Raw genomic sequence first — 17,639 nt, forward strand, 5'->3', positions numbered from 1 at the left:
AGACTGCCTAGTGTGCAGTTTTTATCAACTAATGAATGCTTTGTTCCTATCTCATCCTTCCACACATTCTCGGTCTGCATATTCATACAGTATATGGTTTGTATCTTATCTTATGGTCATCCACAGTGGTGTAATGTTGTGGACCTTCTCATCAAACATCATGAAGCCTATGGAAAACAAACATAAAATACAGATGACCTTTGTTACATCACATAATGACTGGGTGAATGAATGCCAAATACTGGATGTAACTGTATTATGTGGAATAACTGATATCCAATTCCGTGTGATGTGATGCAGTGCGCCATTTGCTCATCCACACTGAATTAACACCGTTGGGAGTGGATGCATGGCCCAGAATGTGCACCTTTCAATGTGTCCCGTTTTAATTCCTCCCCTCCTGGCTCACATTTAGCGGGAGATGTTGTCAGAATTTCCTGTGGCCCCAGAGTGAACGAATGCGTCATGATTCCCAACTCTGACGCAGCTCCTGTCAGAGCAGCTTAGGCAGCTCCCTCGGTACAAGTAAGATGTCTCCCAAGTGGACGGCACAGTGGACACACAGGACTGGTTGCAGTCACAGCCTCTGTTGACTGATTTGGGGAGTGAACTTATCATGTCTCAATTAGATGTCTCAACCTGGCATTGATAAGAATTGATATATACCATTCATTTGCTCAGCCCAACCAGATGCAGTAATTAATTGTAATTTTCTTATTTTGTATGGAATAAAAAGTGTCTAAAAGATTTGAAATGTGAAATGTTCAGAAATCAGTGTCATTGGCATCCTATATTTTTTTATTCTCTGTTCTGGCCACAGGTTGTCAGGTTACCAAAATAATTACTTGTTTTTGATTTTTTGAGTGCACATTAAAATTTTGCACCCGTGGGTTTCTGGTCTAAATGACTCATAAATCCGTCCTCACATGGATGTCCATATGGCCTAATATCTTGCTTTAAATAGGCTGACTGATTGTGTTAGTCTGTCTGTCTGTCTGTCTGTTTGGAAAACCCACAGTACTGGTTGGCAGGTCTATCTATCGCTCTGTCTGTTCTCGGAAAGTCCACCATATTACACTGGTGGGTCTATCTGCAGGCTTGTCTGCTTGGCAGGTCTGCTGTATTAGCAGGTGTATCTGGCTGTCTTTCTGTCTGCTTGGCAGGTTCATCATACCGGCTTTGGCTGTCCATGTAAACTGACATATTGCCTGCAACTTTGTTTTGTGGAGGATGATAGTCTGGCTTGCAGTCATGGGGATCTGGTTGTTGCGTATGTGTGTGTGAGTTCTTTTGTGCGCCCGACAAGATAACAAATGCTCTGGTAACATGCTAATTGATATATTAGAATAATATAAACTGATATTAGAACCATCTGTTGGTTGGTCTGTCAGGGGTTGCTACAAGGAAAAAGTGCTAGAAGAGAACAATGGGCTGACACTTTCACCTCTTCCTTAATTTTCCTCCAAATGGAAAAAGGTAATTTCAATTTTGGAGAGAGAGCAGAGATAGAAGGGGCAAAAAGAGACAAGTGAACAGGCTTTAGATTAATGCAGCACAGGTTTCTTTAGCCTAGGGTGGTAATGTTTTCCTTTTTATAGCTGTGGTAATGTTGGAGTGGCTGGGCTGGCTAAATGTGCTTTTTCAGGAGGCAAATGGGAAGACTACACCCCATTTGGGATTTCGGATTGTTGCTTTCTAAAATGTTCCCATTTCATACATTTATATCACTCAAAATAGAAAGACTGGAGCGGAGCATGAAATCCATTTTTAGATTAACTAATAGAGAAGAGTTCTTTCCTCTGACACAAAACAGAGCAAAGGGCGTCCTCACATCCTTGGAGGGTGTTACATTTCAGGAGGCACAGGCAGAGTTTACATCCACATATCCTAAATCAGCTTCCCCCTTACCTCAGCCAAACAGCTGCACAGTTCCACTATCATCTACAACCACTCTGGCCGCCCGAAAGTGACTGGACATTTTGTAAAAGTACAAGATTGACAGCAGAGCAGCTCTATTCCAAGAGACAAGACAACTGTGAACTCAAAAAAGTGCCATCAAATTGTGCAAATTGATGTCTGGCATGAAGGAAAACTAACTGAGTAATACAAGAAACTATTCAGACCTCAAGAGGAGCATCCAGCCTGCCTATTACAGATATGCAGTGCATTTCCATGGAGGGTTCAATCCCATCAAGAACATTTTTAAAGAGAAAAACACTGACTGGCAAATCCTGCTGAGGCTCAAAACCTGTTGCAGTAGCAGCTTCATTTTCAGGCTTGGTAATCCTTTTCCTGTGACTGACCCCACAGGATGAAACTAACGCCTCAGTACATCACTGTAAGCAAGATTGACAGTAGCCCTATGTTCTTTTTTCATAACTTATATTAATCAAGTGCTTAATTTCTCCATATGTATATTTTTCATCTGTTGATCAGACAGTCCACCACTTGGGTCCACACTGAATTATCACAACAACTATTGGTAATTAATTTGGTACCATTATTACCAGGATGAATTGTAATAACTATGGTAAGCCCATGACTTTTTCTCTAGCGCCATCGTCAGGTAAAATTTTTTATTTGTCCAGTATTTTGGTTTATGACCAAATACATGCACAACTAATCACATTTAGCTGCACTTTGTGTTTAACGCTAATTAGCAAATGTCAGCATGCTAACACGCTAAACTATGATGGTAAACATGGTAAACATTATACTTGCTTAGCATCAGTATGTTAGCATTGTCATTATGAGCATGTTAGTATGCTGACGTTAGCATTTAGCTCAAAGCTCCACTGTGCCGGTAAAGCCTCACAGAGCCACTAGCATGGCGGGAGACTCTTAGTCTTGTTACTGTATATTTATTTAGTCTTGTTAGATTTTACGTATAGTATGAGAACTACTACAAATAATAATGATAGTATTAATACCAGAAACGTCTAATATTATTAGTAATTTTTCCTCATCTTTATTTTTTGCAGTCAAGATATGAAGTTTCATCCCAGCAAGCTACCGGACTCTCAGTCTACAATGTGAGCCGCTTACTTCGATTGCTGGAGGAGAGAAACCGAGCTCTGAAGCTTGAAGTAGCCACGCTTCGCCAAGAGAAGCAGCAGTATAGGAAACTGGTAAACGTTCCACTCCCACCACCCCAGATGTTCCTTTTTTTCTCACACAGACACGCCCATAATCTGTTTTTCTCAGCAACTTTGCACTGTTCACACACTCATTATTTGAGATGACAGTGTTTTTTTTGCCTGCAAATGAGCACAATGTACATATTTACTGATAACTCTCCTCTGGAACTGAAATTATTAAGATGTTATTATTGCGTTACTTACTGTATGTATGTAGAGAGTTTCAGTGAGCGCACTGTATTCTAGTCCCTATTGCAGCCTTTATTCTACGAGGACGCAGCTGTGTATAGCAGGGTGACTCGCATGTGCACATATACTCCCTGTGTTTAGTCTTGGTTATGCAGACATATGGACATGTGTAATGTGGTGTAAAATGGGAGGGGCGTGTGGTTTGGTGTGCATTGTGCATGGGAGTGTGCGTGTGTGCAGGGCCATGTATATTTTTGTTGCATGCATTTGTGTATTTAGTGAATTTGTCCTTTGGAGGCCTCCCCCAGGTGGTCTCAGATGGCAAGGTGTGTGAGCCGTTGTCTTGGAAACACGCCCGTTTGCAGGAGTGTGGACAGACTGTCAGAGGGGAACTGACAGAGCATAATGACTGCTTGTGTTACCAGCCTCAATGGCTTGAAATTAGTGTCAGTAAAATAGAGCGAAACCCACATGCTCAGCATTTCCAAACGTTTATTGACAATGTTTCAGGTCAGCGTTAACCTAGCATTGCCTTTGCATTTGCATATGCGTATTAGTCTGGAACCTCTCACTTCATTTTCGATTTCCAAGGGGCGTTATCAACGGGCGCAGACCAAAATGCCTCTGGACGCAATTGGATAGACCTACAACCAATCAGAGCAACAAAGCATGTGCCGTCCTCATCATATCTGTCATTTGATATCTGTCATCATATCAAACCCGCCCCATATTAGATACACGGTTGTGATTGGCCAGACCAGATCCATGGACGGGTGTAAATCTGTTTGAATGGGAGGGGGGCCAGACATATCTGCCAGAGCAAATGAAAGATGAGTTCGGCAGATTCGTCTGGTTCCCAGGCTAGGTCAGTATTGCTCTCAGGCTAAAATTGTTTGTCACACCACTCATTTGGTTTGTGATTGAGAGCACTGAGACCTTCTCCTCATTGATGTAGTATAAAAGCATATCATATTTGAAAAACTAGTGTAGACCGAAACTGAAATAATTTGCTGCAGTCTCCCATTTGTTGCCTCCATATTAGAAAACTAGATACAGTGCAAATGAAGAATTAACCATACTCTGCCATCACTCTTTTTCCCACTGACAACTATCACGTGTAAAACTTTCCCAGGAACCACTGGGCCCTCTCCTTTCACTATATAAGCTGAGAATTAACTTATGACACACCCCAATGTTAACTTTTAGCATTTTTTTTATCACAACACCGTTCTTTTCGAATAGTGAAATTTATGGCAACCTGCCCAGGGGGAGATGTTGTCCATCTTCACAGCCAAAACCTTGGCACAAACACCCTGTTATCTATCATCATAGCTAACATGCAGTAGTCAGCAACTTAACTCAATAGTGTTATGCAATTATGTATGTGTGTTCGGGTAGATACTGTTAGAGGTAGTCCAGCTGGGTGCCTGGCAGTCTTTTTGCTGTCACTGCTGACAGCTACATGATCACAGACTGCATCATGGTCATTCATGCAAAAACACACTCAGCTATGGATCAGTTAGACTAAGAGAAGTTAAGTTCAGTCATGAGAGCATATATATATATATATATATATATATATATATATATATACACACACACACACTGTGGGCTTACACTTAGTGAGGATATTGAAAGAATAGAAAAGAGGCGAAGTATCACTTCCATCAATTTTGATTTTAATGCTACATTAATTTTCTTTCTATTTATCTTTTAATGAGGGTGATGGTCAAAAGATGCATTGTAGTAGAGCCAGACAAAACACTCATTAGATTGAAGATATAAGATTAAGAGATATGCTGGTACAAAACACACACTTGCACACACCAAATGGCTGATTAGCCAGTTAGTTAGTTATGGTTTAAATGGAAAACCCCCTTTCCTGGCTTTCAAGGCTCTTAAATGTCAACTCTATTCTGTGCTATTACTGCGTAATGTATCAGTTGTCACTGTAAAACAATTCACACATTTGGTTACATATTAGCAGCATGACATAGCGTGCTTCTATCTCTTTTGCACAGGATGATAATGGGTGCATAAAATTGGGCTATTTCTAAATGTGTCGAAATGTACTAGCTGTAGTACATTATATAGTAACTATCAAGTTACTGTGAGATTATAACACCTTTTAAAATTGTTCTGATTAAGTTTTTGTCTGTAGGAAAAAATATACATTGATCACATATCACACACAAATATCACTCTGCTGCTCCCCTTGGCTCTATTTGCTATGAAGCTGGAGCTATTTGACTCGCCAGGCGGCCAGGAGACGACACCAATGCTAATGCTGCTCCGTATCTGCTGGATGTGTAAATAGGTGACTGTTTGCTAACATGTTCACCATATCAACGTAAAAGTTGATAATATGCCAATGTTGTGTGCTTGTTTGTGCTGCCCCCAATGGCCAAAAAAAAAAAAAATCTGATATCGCAGGTTTAAGTATTCTTACATTTCATAACTAACCCAAATCGTAACCCAGTTTGTATACAGTGCCAACAGGCACATTCTGGTTGAGTGTACATGGTTCTCATCCTAGTACAGACAGTGTAGTTGAGTATTTGATTCAAATCCAATGTGGTATCAGCAGCCTGGGCATCTGCACATCTTTCAGCAGTAGATGCCGGCTCTCTCCCAAGAATTGCCACCTTATTTTGCTGAAACAGTTTGCGCGCCCATTTCATCACAGAGCAATAGTGTTGAGTCGAGGTGCAAGTTGAGGGGCTAGACTAAGGCTATTCCATGGATTGGCATCTTTGGGGAAAGAGTGACCACACCCAGATCAGGGAAAGAGGGGGCCACTTTTAACTTTATTCCCCTGTTGTATAGTTAGGTAAGGGTGCAGCTAAATGCCTAAAATCCACCACCTTGCACTGTTGCATTTAATCCTTGTATTGTTGAGAATGAATTTCATTGGGCACTTCTGCTAGATTCTTGTGTCTTCATCTTTTTTTTCCAGTTCATTTGTTATTTTGCTACCTAAATGGCAAGAAAAAAATACTGAGAAGGTGGACTGCTTCCCAGGGAAAAAAACAAAACAAAACAAAAAGCTTTAGACTGGTTGCCTGGAAACAATCTGTGATGGACAGTCAGAGAAAGGTACCTTGGGTGAGGAATGACCTTCTGTATGCTGTGTGACTATTGCTAAAAGGCCACAGCTGTCTCCTTGGACACCATCCCTATGGCAACGACTGTGTACTGCTAGCAGCTGGCCCACTCAGATGATAGTCCTCATGATGATATGGGCTGTCCCAGTGCGAAGACGAACAACGTCTAATCAATAATCCCTAATAGTGGTCTCAGCTGCCTCAGTAATTTCCATTTAACTCCCTCTAATCAAAGGTGCACAGACAAACCAGAGTTAATAGTATTCCAGTGTAATATAACACTAATCAGCTGGAATAATACTACCACCACCTACGGGATATTCAGAAAATTCACACTGTTTTGATTCACAAGGCTGTTTTAACAACTGATATTAGACAGGGTGTGTTTAGGCTGACGTTTTTATCCTTTTCTTAATTGAATTTATCTCAGTGTTCTTTCAGATGGCTCAGTTGTCTCTATATAACTACATTATCGTCTTTCCCCCAGTCCATTTCCCATTCCATTCCTTGTCTTGTTACTTAAGTAAAACTACTAAGAGCTAAAACAAAGCACTATAAGCTTGCTCAACAAGCATCATCCAACCTGTATCTAGCTCTATTCCCAAACATTTTTAAATTTTAAAACAATGATCATGAGAGAAACAAACTTAAAGGTATGTTTAAAAACACTAGACCAATGTTATATATTTTGTTGAGTTGTGTACTTACATTATCCCTAATGTTTCCAACAATGTCCAAAACCCAGAGAAATCCGTAATTTTATTCAAGGTAACAGTGCGTTTCTTACTTGCCTCTAATTGCTATAACTTCTGGGGAAACACGTGATATGTCGGATATGTCAGAGAGTGAGGAAGGAAGTCAGCGAACGTGACTAAACGTAACGGGAATAAAACTTTAATACATTACCTCGTCCGTGAACATGGTTGTCACGTCAGATAGATTTTCATCAGCAATGGTGGTTGTTTAACAACGAAGACAACAACTCCCATGATCCCACGCTACTTTGTGATGTCATCAAACTGCGTCTTTTGTTATTGTTTTGATGTGAGAGACCCTTAGCGACAGAAATTCCATACTGTGCGTTTAAGACTTGCAATCTAATTAGCAAGCTAATCTTCTGCCAAAATATGCCATTTTATCCATTACGAATATTCATGCAAACATTCTAGTTAATCAGATTTTGAAAACCACATAGCCACTACCCACAAAATTCTTGTGTGGGTCTGTGGCCCAGCTTAAGACTTCCACTAGCTCTGTCCACAGTTTCTAGAGAAATCTGTCGTATTAGACCACAAATGTAATTTTCAATAACGAGTTCATACTGAAAAGGGTACAATGTGTCCATTGTACCCTTTTCAAATAAAAACTCATAAAACAACACCGTCAAACCCACAGGCAGCAGTAAAAATATGCTAGCAGATTAGCTTGCTAGCGGTAGTGCTAGCTCGGCTACCCTTGTAGGTCACATGATCCTCCACTTTTAATTTGCAGTAGTCTGTGAGCCTCTTACTTGCTTTTCATATTTCTCTCAGCTCTTTTTCTTCACTCACATCTCTGTTCTCTCACCCCTCATTTTTTCTCCCATAAATTTCAAATCTCTCCCCTCTCTCCACTCTGCAAACTACGTTTGTCCTCGCTCCATCATTCTTCTCTTCCCCCCTCTGACTTCCTGTCTTAACCTCCTTAGTGTCCACACCCAGGCAGAGGGGTTGACTGAGGCCACAGGTCTGGCCTGTGCAGCTTCATGCCTGCAGTAATTTAAGCAGATGTGATGTATATCAGGGAGGGCCATCGCAGCCCATAATCAAATTTCAGACATTTTCTGAGAGTTCATTACAAATGACACAAATTTTGAAATGAGTCATATTTTCTTCCTGGTAGTGAGTGGAACATATTTAAATAATAACACCAATGCCATTTACGTTTTCCTTATGATTATAATTATTTAGGAAACATTCAAACCCACAGCCACAATCAGAGGCTGCTACAGTCTGATCTATTGTAGTTTCCTCACTGATCCTGAAAGGCCTGTTGTCAGAAATCCCAATACAAACTATGTTTCATGGAGATTATTTTCACTTCTACCATAACTGTACACTTAACTTTCAATTCCAAACAAATGGACTACTCATCATGACCTTACTGAGTAATTTACAGTATATACCGTATATATAAAGATTAATCGTTGCTTATAATCAGCATAACAATTAATGATGTATCTCACAGTGCTGCTTCCTAGGCAACTGCTGCTTTCATCTTTCTTTGAATTGGAGCTGGCTATAGAAATAGCAGGGGGAAAAAATCTGTGAATAATGGCAGAATTGTGCTCATCTGAGAGATACAGAGACAAGATTGTTACATAAAAGTCCAGCACTGCCTTGATTTCAAAGCATACACTGACACGAGTGTCCGAAACAAATTTGCGGTCTATCTGGTGGTATTACTGAATCATATTAGCCTTAAAAGTGGAGGGGAAAATAAATTCTGTTGCATCAGAAGGAAATTGTGCTAAAAATATAGCACTGTCAAAATGTAGGGCCCTCCTGGATTAATTGAAAATCCCTTTAACCGGATTAAATCATTTTAAGGACTAACTGTGGTATACCCACACTCACACTCATACATACACATGCATGGACACTCATGAGCCCCCACACATAAGCTGATATCAATATGATATAATTACACATTGTGACAAGGCAGTGTAGGCAGTGTGATAGCAAGTGTGTTCTGTGTTGTAGTTAAAGGCTAAAAGCTGTGAAACTGTGATGATTAGAGTTGGAACAGACAGAAAATGGAATAATTGGTCACATGGGGATAATATTTAGCCCCACATTTCATGCATGTAGAATTCAACCCAAAAAAAAAAACGAGTTTGTGTTGTGTTTTCAGTAAACTTCACATAAAAGCACTGCTATAAAAGCAGTCAAATGTTACAGAAATTATGCTAGTATGAAAACCCCCTGTAGCCTTGAAAGGTGGCTGTAAAATGTTTGTAATGTACTCCATAATGAAGGAAGAAGGCTGTGCTCATTTTGAATTCACAGCGGTTACAATAGATTTTTATTAGCCATGGCATGGCTCTATGGATGGCAATGTTGGTCTGTTGGTTGTTGCTCAGTCAGTCAGTCCACCACTTTGGTCCAGACTGAAATATCTCAACAACTATCAGATGGATTGCCATTACATTTTGTACAGACATTCATGTTTCCCAGAGGATGAATCCTACTGACTTTGGTGATGCGCTGATCTTTCCTCTAGCGCCACCATCAGGTGTTGGTGGCGTTTGAGATGTTCTAAACAGCTTAAACTATTGCCTCTTGTTCTATACTGAAATCGCTTGTTTACAGAGCACTTTTAATTGTATTCAGGCAGGGTAAAATAGAAATATCTTAATTTGTCACCTCTGCTGAAAAAGAGTTATACAACAGAACAAAAAGAATGTTTACTCATCAAATCCTTTTTGTGACTACTGCAATGCCACAAACATACAACAGTTTAAATGCACAAACATGGAATAGAATAGACGTACGTGTCACTCCCCAGCTCACCAACCATACATTATAAAGTGTATTAAATGTGAAAGCAAACATCATACTCCAACTGCAGACATATATACCTTATTTCATTGATTTTAAATTAAATGAAAGTGCTGAGGACCACTTTAAAGGAGTTGTGAGACCCAAAATATACTGTAAAAGTAAACAGTAAACACACAAACATTATACACTATTTAACATTATTTACATTATACAAATTTGGCGTCTTTGAGTAATCCGTTGGTAGGCCTTTTCACAGTGATTAATACAAAACTGACCAGCTAAAGCTACTTATTTATTAATACCATCAACATTATTATTAGATGTGTGTATGTTAGTAGAAAAAAAAGCAAATGTGGCATCAATCAAGACCCTGTTCAATTAGTGTCATGGCTTAAGACATGAATTATGGAGCAGAAGAGAGGAGTTAAGGTCTATCTGGCAGCTGCTGGCATCATGCAGGCTGCTGTCATTTCAGTCAATTTGGCAGACAGGCAGGAAGGTCCAGACTGTGGTTGTACAGGGCAGCTTTCCAATAAACCGTCCTTATTTGTATCCCAGACTCCAAGATGTCTGCTTCCTATTGCCAATGATACCTCTTCTCCTAACAGTAGCTTCTGATGTAGCTGATGGTTGTAGCAGGGGAGCTGGCTGATTAATTTAACAGAGTGGATTTCCGCAGCTCGCTGCACACGCGTACAGCGCGAGAGAGAAAGGGGGAAATTGAGCAGAGGAAGAGAGAGAGAGCGCGGAAGAGAAACGGAGAAAATGATGGAGGAAGGGTGTTAAGGAGGAGGGTCTTCGGGGGAGAGAGTGAGAGGAGAGGGAGAATAGGAAAGAGAGAGTGTGTGGAGAGGGGGCGGAGGAAAGGCAGGAAGAGAGTGAGGGAGAGAGAGACACGCAGGCCCCGGAGCTGCTACTGATGCTGCTGCTGCAGCCGTTTGACAATTCCCCACCCAGAGAGCAGGGAAGAAGGGAGGAGATCAGAGCAAGGAGGAAGAAGGAGTAAGCAACACCTCAGTCAAGATGCTCCTGTGCTAGCCAACACACACGGTAAATACTAATCCTTTATCACCACTCTGCTTCCTCTTTACTGCTGCTGTCTATCTCTGTGTCTGCATCATTGGCCCGAGTATGTTTGTGTTTGATTTAGCTCTGTTGAGTCCTATATATAGTGCACAGGGTTAGCATAGCCAAGCAGCTGGGGAAAACCTGTCTGTGCAGCTGCTGCAGGAGGGGAGACAGACGTCCACAGAGAGGTGGAAAGGAGAGGAGGATTTGTACATTTAGTCTCTTCTGGGACTTCCAAATCCAGCTTCTCTGTTTCTTGACTGTAGCAGAGCCACCTGTTTGGAGATGTGTGGGTGTGAGCGGTGTGTGTTGAGGGGTGGGGGGTAGTCTTTACGGTGTATAGGTCTAATGGTGTGTTTGTGGCTTGGAAAGGTTAGTATGTGCATGTGAGTGTGTGTGTGTGTGTTTGTGCATGGATTTTTCAGAGAGTGTAGGATAACGCTGCCTTTTGTCTGCTGTGAATCATGAATATAATTTTTCCATAGTATGCAAGCATTATGATTTGTAAAACAGCATATGCAGACACATGTTCACATGATCACTTAGACACACTAGGAAAGAGACAAACATGTGTTGCTTTGTAAAACAAATTGATTTTGGGTGTGTGTGTGTGTGTTTGCCTTGACGTTATTGGCTTCGGTAACCTGAGCTTTTCCTGGTTCCTGCCTGCTGAGGGGTTGCCAGGTGTTGGTGATGAATATTAACCCACTTGTGGCTGATTGACACTTGCTCTCCACCAGTTATTTATCTCCCATGAGGCAAAGTCTCTCGCTAATTGTTTGCGTATGTGTGTGCATAGCAAGATGGTATACTCTATACACTCAGTTGCCAGTTTATTAGGTACACCTACAGTAGCTAAAACTAATACAACCACCCTTCAATTCCTACCTTCATGTTCAGTTTTGGTTTAAAATTTTTAGAGTGATATTGATTCAATTTAAATGTCCATTTGGAAGCTGTAGTTTGTGGTGTTATTGAATTGTATTGTGATATATTAAGAGGTGTGTTTTGTCAGTCCAATTTATATCAGTGAGAGTAGACTAAACATTAGGAATTAGTCCACCCAAAATACATACAACACTGTTCATTTAGATAAGAAATACACCAATGTCACATTTTCAATAATAAGCGTTTTTGGATCCTTCCCTGCCTTGTTGCTTGATGCTGTTCATACTAACTGTTGTGTCTCTTGTTCCAAAAACATATTGTCGCTGCTTCTGTAAATGTAAAACATATCGCTTCATATGTATTAGAGTTTTTTTTGTGGGAACGCTTATGTGTTAGCCAGGTGTTGAGAGCTGCAAAGCTTTAAAGCCTTTAAAGAGCTGAGTACTGGTATCAATGAACATTTATTTTTGTATAAAAGTTTGAAAAAATTTGGATAGGGTATTAGCCAGTAAAACTTCTGTCTAAGGTTAAACAACTAAAACAACTGGGCAAGGTTATGCTTGTTGTGTCTCGCTGTAATCCTTTCATGATAAGAAAACTTGATCACCTATCACATTTTGTGCACAGAGCATGTGTGAAATTTGCAGAGACCTCTTGATGAGTCTCCTTGATGAGAAGAATGGAAGTTGGTTTTATCAGGTCAGTTGTTGAAACAAGAGAGAAATCAAAGCTATCCCTACGCCAGCCACTCGTCAATTGTTTTAATTTCTCTGTTGGAGATGGGGGTGTGTTACTATATATTTTTAAAACAAGTGTGTGTGTGTAAGTTAGTATATGCCTGGTTCATATGCCTGCACCATGCATATGTTTGAATATATAGCTATGTGGGTGGGTGACAAACCAAAGAAGGTATAGAGAGAATAGAAACGGAGAGAGAAAGAATTGGTGTTTAGACAGCTCTGCTAAAGTCTCTTTTTTGCAGTATTTTGCTTTGTATGAGTGGTGGAACTTACTCTTTCTTACTCTCTCTCTGTCTGTCCTCTTTTGTCTTTCCCCCATTACTTTTTTTTCTAACCACATAAAGGTATAAAAATCAGGTAGTAGAATTGATGGGGAAAATCTTATAATCCCCCCTCATTGTGCTCCTCTTGCACCATTCTCCCATTTCTTCTTCCACTTCTTCATCTCCATGCGGCAGACTGGTAGGCTGCGCCAGCTGACGTTCAGTTGGATGCCAGAGGGCGAGAAGGAGTGAGGGAGGAAAGAAGATAGGGGAAATGAAACTTGTGTTTTCAGTCTCATGGCTGATTTCCTTGCTCCTCTCCCGAGATTATCAGTGAGTCTGGCAGCCAAAAGACAGCCTTCTTGACTAATCAAAATGTTCCTCAGGACATACAGGCACTGCAATAATCCCTGAACAGTAACAGCCTGGTAGGGGTGTGTCAGCACATATCAATAGACACATATGTACACATGTACTAACATGTGGAGACTGAGTTGTACATCAGCATACCTTTGTGTACTTTACATGCACACAGACAATCACACATTTACACATTTACTCTGGATTACATGCCATCAAATACACTCTCCCACATTTCCACTGTATTATTAACAGTATCCACACATGCTTAACCCTACTGTACTCTAAAGCTCTACTACACATCCACATCATATAGAGTCAATCCTATACTGTGTATTGTATATGTGGGTATTATGTTTTTGTGATTTTGTGATAAATTAGACAGCTTTTGTTTGCAGTACTTGTATGCAGGCTTACATTCAGACAATTCAAAGGGCATCAGATATGTTGGATGTGATACTTCATTGCTACTTTTTATCATCCTGACACTCCATACCTGAAAGAGAACAGTTTCTATAGCAACCCCATCATCCCCTCACCCCCACCTCCGTTGCATGTGTGTGTGTGTGTATGTGTACACGCAACCCATGTAGCTCCGAATGCGAACACATGCCTGAATATGAGTGAGTACTGCATTGATTGCTAGCATACACACCATAAGTGTTGATGTCATTTAGCCAGCGGGGGAAGTAGGGAGGGAAACAATAAAGGAACATATCCTCCGCACATTTCCTGGCAGTTTTTCAAGATACACAGAAGTTATATTAAAGGAAAGACACAGAGCACTGCAGAGGGAAAAAGCAAAAAGAGGAGGGTGGGGCAAAGGAGCAAAGTGAGAGGAGGAAGAGAGGGAATGTCAGTAGTAAATGGATGTCTGATTGAAGTCTAAATACAAATACAGTTTAATAAAAAATAATGAGTAGCACTTAATTTTTCTTGTGATGGTGTTCTTGCTCCTTTCCAAATTATTCTCATTATCTCATGAAAGAAATGGGTGCAGATTGGTATTTAAGCACTGATTCACCCCTTATGTGATTTTATTCAAATGTATATAAAGCAAATGTAATTTTAAATAGATTCCAGACTGTCAGGCCACATGTATTTCTTCTTCATCTGCTATCTAGATCACTTTAATGAGTATCAATTAAGGACAAGTGTACAGAGTCCTCTGGATGACATCCCTAAAAGCCTCTATGACCCTCAACCAAGTTATACGATGTTGTTTATAGTTTTGGCATACGTGTAGGATGATGTAGCAGACCAAAGTGCCCTTTCAAAAACATAATTCCACCATGGCACTGCCAGGCTAGGCGAGCCCTTTAGCGAAGGATCATGCTGATAAAAGGCCTGTTAATTCCACAGCACTAATTGTCTCCCACTGTTCCCTGTAATATTTTTTGGTTGCCTCTCCCTTTCTTTCCCCTTTCTCTCTTTCTCTTTAGGCTCCTTTCTCTTGTGATCACACTTTTCTCTCAGTCTCTGTTCCTCAAAATAACTTCTTAATTACCTTCTCTTCCCTAAATTGTACCTGTCTTGTGCCTCTGTCTTTCTCTGCATTTACCTTCACTCAGCCCGCCCATCCTCCTCTATTCTCTTTCTTTCAGTCCCTAATGTTTTGTATCTGGAAGGGCTTGAATGATTAAACATAGGACAGAAGCCTTTGGTGGACTGAACACCAAGGGCAACTAGATGGAGGGAAGGATGGAGAGAGGATGGAGAGAGAGAGGAGTACACAATGTCAGACAGACCAGCCTGTTCGAATACAGATGACATGACAGGAGCTGTGCTCCTGTAACTGTCACCTATTGCTCTGTGCCACTGAGTCCTGCTCACTTGAGACCTAAAACTCGGTCACGTGCATCAGCTGTGCAGTGTTACAGGAGCCATTATAGAATTCTCCATTTAGTTATCATTGAATCCTGAACAGTAATTCAACCACAAATACAGGTTACCAAATAGTAGATACAAATCGATCTGTTGTCATATACATTAAAATTACACCTGGGAGAACCTTTTTTGTACCCAGATGATGTGAACCAGATGTACTGTACTATAAGTGGTGTTTTTATGGTCATTATCAAATAATTTTTTTTTGACAGGACACTCTCCAGACAACTGGGAGCTTGACGAGACGGAAGTCTATGAGAGATTAAACAGGCGCTTTTGTTCAAAGGTTAGCGATGTAGTCATGGTAGCAGTCCCAATTCTTTTTTTCCATGTTGCACGGCAGCTGCAGTGTTGCTCTGCTCACAAGAGGAACCATTTGGTAGCTTGTGCCTTACTAATGTAGGAGAAAATAAGTAAATACGTAAAGTAAGCAATGATTTATTTCTATAGCACTTTTCTAAACAAATGTTATAAAGATATAATAGAAAGAATACTTCACATAAAAGTATTAGCTAACAAAACAGAATTAATAAAACAGAAATAACAACAAAAGAGCAATAAGTGACTAATATACATGATCTACATGATAATGAGTGGAAACTATTCCAAAGTTTAGCAAATACTTGATCTTAATTTTAAGCAGAGCTCTGGGAACATGCAGTAGAAACGGGTTAGCCAACCTGAGAGACTTTAAGTCCATTAAGAAATGTACTCAGGGACTCCAATGTCTAGTGCCTGATAGATAAAAAACCAAAACATTATAATGAATTCTAAACTGTACTGGCAGCCAATGGAAAGAGGCCAACACTAGCATAACGTTCTCCCAGAGCTTTGTCTTTGTTAGAAGACTATCTGCAGCATTTTGAAGTATCTGTTGTTGAGTATAAAATGCAAGTTTTGTGCTGTCTACCATTGCAGAAGTACCTTAGTTTGTCCTTATATGCCCTTTTTCGCAGTGTGATATACATACAGTAGGTGCTATTTCTTTTCTTTTTTTTCTTTTTTTCATGTATAGTTTTAGATTGTAAACCCCCATAGAAACCAGTGGTGAGAAAACCTCTTCTAAGGCTCTGTCAGTGTATTTCTAGCGTACTGTACATTTTAGCAACTGTGCAATGGGGTCAGATGTAAATTATTTAACACTTGTGCAGTATGTTTTGCTGCAGATTGGGGTCATGTGAGCGTGCATTTGTGGGTATTGTGTGTGCATCTGTGTATGCACACATAGAAACGTGGGGTGGGGTGGGGGGCATCCCTGGCCGGGTGTCGTTTGTGTCTGAGAGAGTTTTATGGTTTTGTTTGTGCTTGAGCATATATATGCAGGCTTGTGCATGTGTGAGTTTGTGTGTGCACTTGTGTATTCTGACCATGAAGGTCCATCCAAGCATTATGTGAGCATGAAGGCCCATCCAAGCACATGTAATCTCTAACCAGCTCTTGGGCTGCTCATTAGCATTACACTGATCTTCCTCAGAACTTATTTTCCAGCCTCTGATATTCTCTGTGTGGCCTGAGGGAACAATAGGTCCTGTTCATATCAAATGTGTTATGTCATCAATGTGACTGGAAGCTTTGCTGCCCACGTCATGGGAGCCCTATTTCACTCTCACTGCCTGCTCCCACAGTATGTACATACAGCGCACACACACTTCAATATGCACACTCCTATGCCCTAATATTCCCTGTGGGGCATGTGTATTCCCAAGAGAAGCCAGTGTGTTTCCTGGAGGGCCCTCCTCACACAGTACACCTGGAGCACCGCTACATATCACATATAGTACACAGTCAACGCTAATATGCTCACACGCGCTCTGTCTTTCTCCCTGGCCCTGTTCAGACAACTTTCAGATTGGATTTAGATCCAGATGAGATAAATTGCAGTTCACATCTGGCATCAAATTGTGCCTTAAATTGTGCTGCATCAAAATTTAAGACCAAAATCCAGTTACGTTGTAACAGCTGCTACAACGCATGTCTACAAACCAACCAATCAGAATATGACATGAAACAGAATACACTAGTGAACTAGTGTAATGCTATTGCTAAAAACATATTTACTTCAAATTCATTTAGCAAAATTTGCTTTTCATGTTTCCCTGTTTTTTCCCTGTAGCGCTACGTTTCACCACCTGACACGCCTCAAAACTGACATCATACAGTCTGACATAGATTGTGATCAAGACTGTTTTAGACCCATCTCGCACAGTGTGACAGTGTTATTTCACAGTCTATAGATGACTTATTATGCAACTATAAGTATATCAAGCTTGAGGGGATATTAATTTCATACCTGGCAAGATGGAGAAAAGATCTTTCACAGTGCAGGAAGTTATGGATGCAGTCATGCAATCCAAAAGCGAGGAGGAGCATGAGGAAACTAAGAAGGACTCAGTAAAAGGAAAACTTTTTTTTTGTCCTCTAATGCACTGAGTGTGAGTTGTTTGTTTTTTTAAAATCTAAC

General features: G+C 40.5%; 1 protein-coding gene across 1 annotated transcript in view; it reads left to right on the forward strand.

Annotated features, from left to right (window-relative positions):
- LOC122865702 (RIMS-binding protein 2-like) overlaps nt 1-17,639 on the forward strand; it is a 66,593-nt gene that overhangs the window by 7,535 nt on the left and 41,419 nt on the right. The window contains 1 exon segment of the mRNA XM_044174513.1: nt 2,982-3,128. Within this exon segment, the coding sequence (XP_044030448.1) occupies nt 2,982-3,128 (147 nt within the window).

Source organism: Siniperca chuatsi, linkage group LG18, assembly GCF_020085105.1.
Source record: "Siniperca chuatsi isolate FFG_IHB_CAS linkage group LG18, ASM2008510v1, whole genome shotgun sequence".
NCBI classification, from domain to species: Eukaryota; Metazoa; Chordata; class Actinopteri; order Centrarchiformes; family Sinipercidae; genus Siniperca; species Siniperca chuatsi.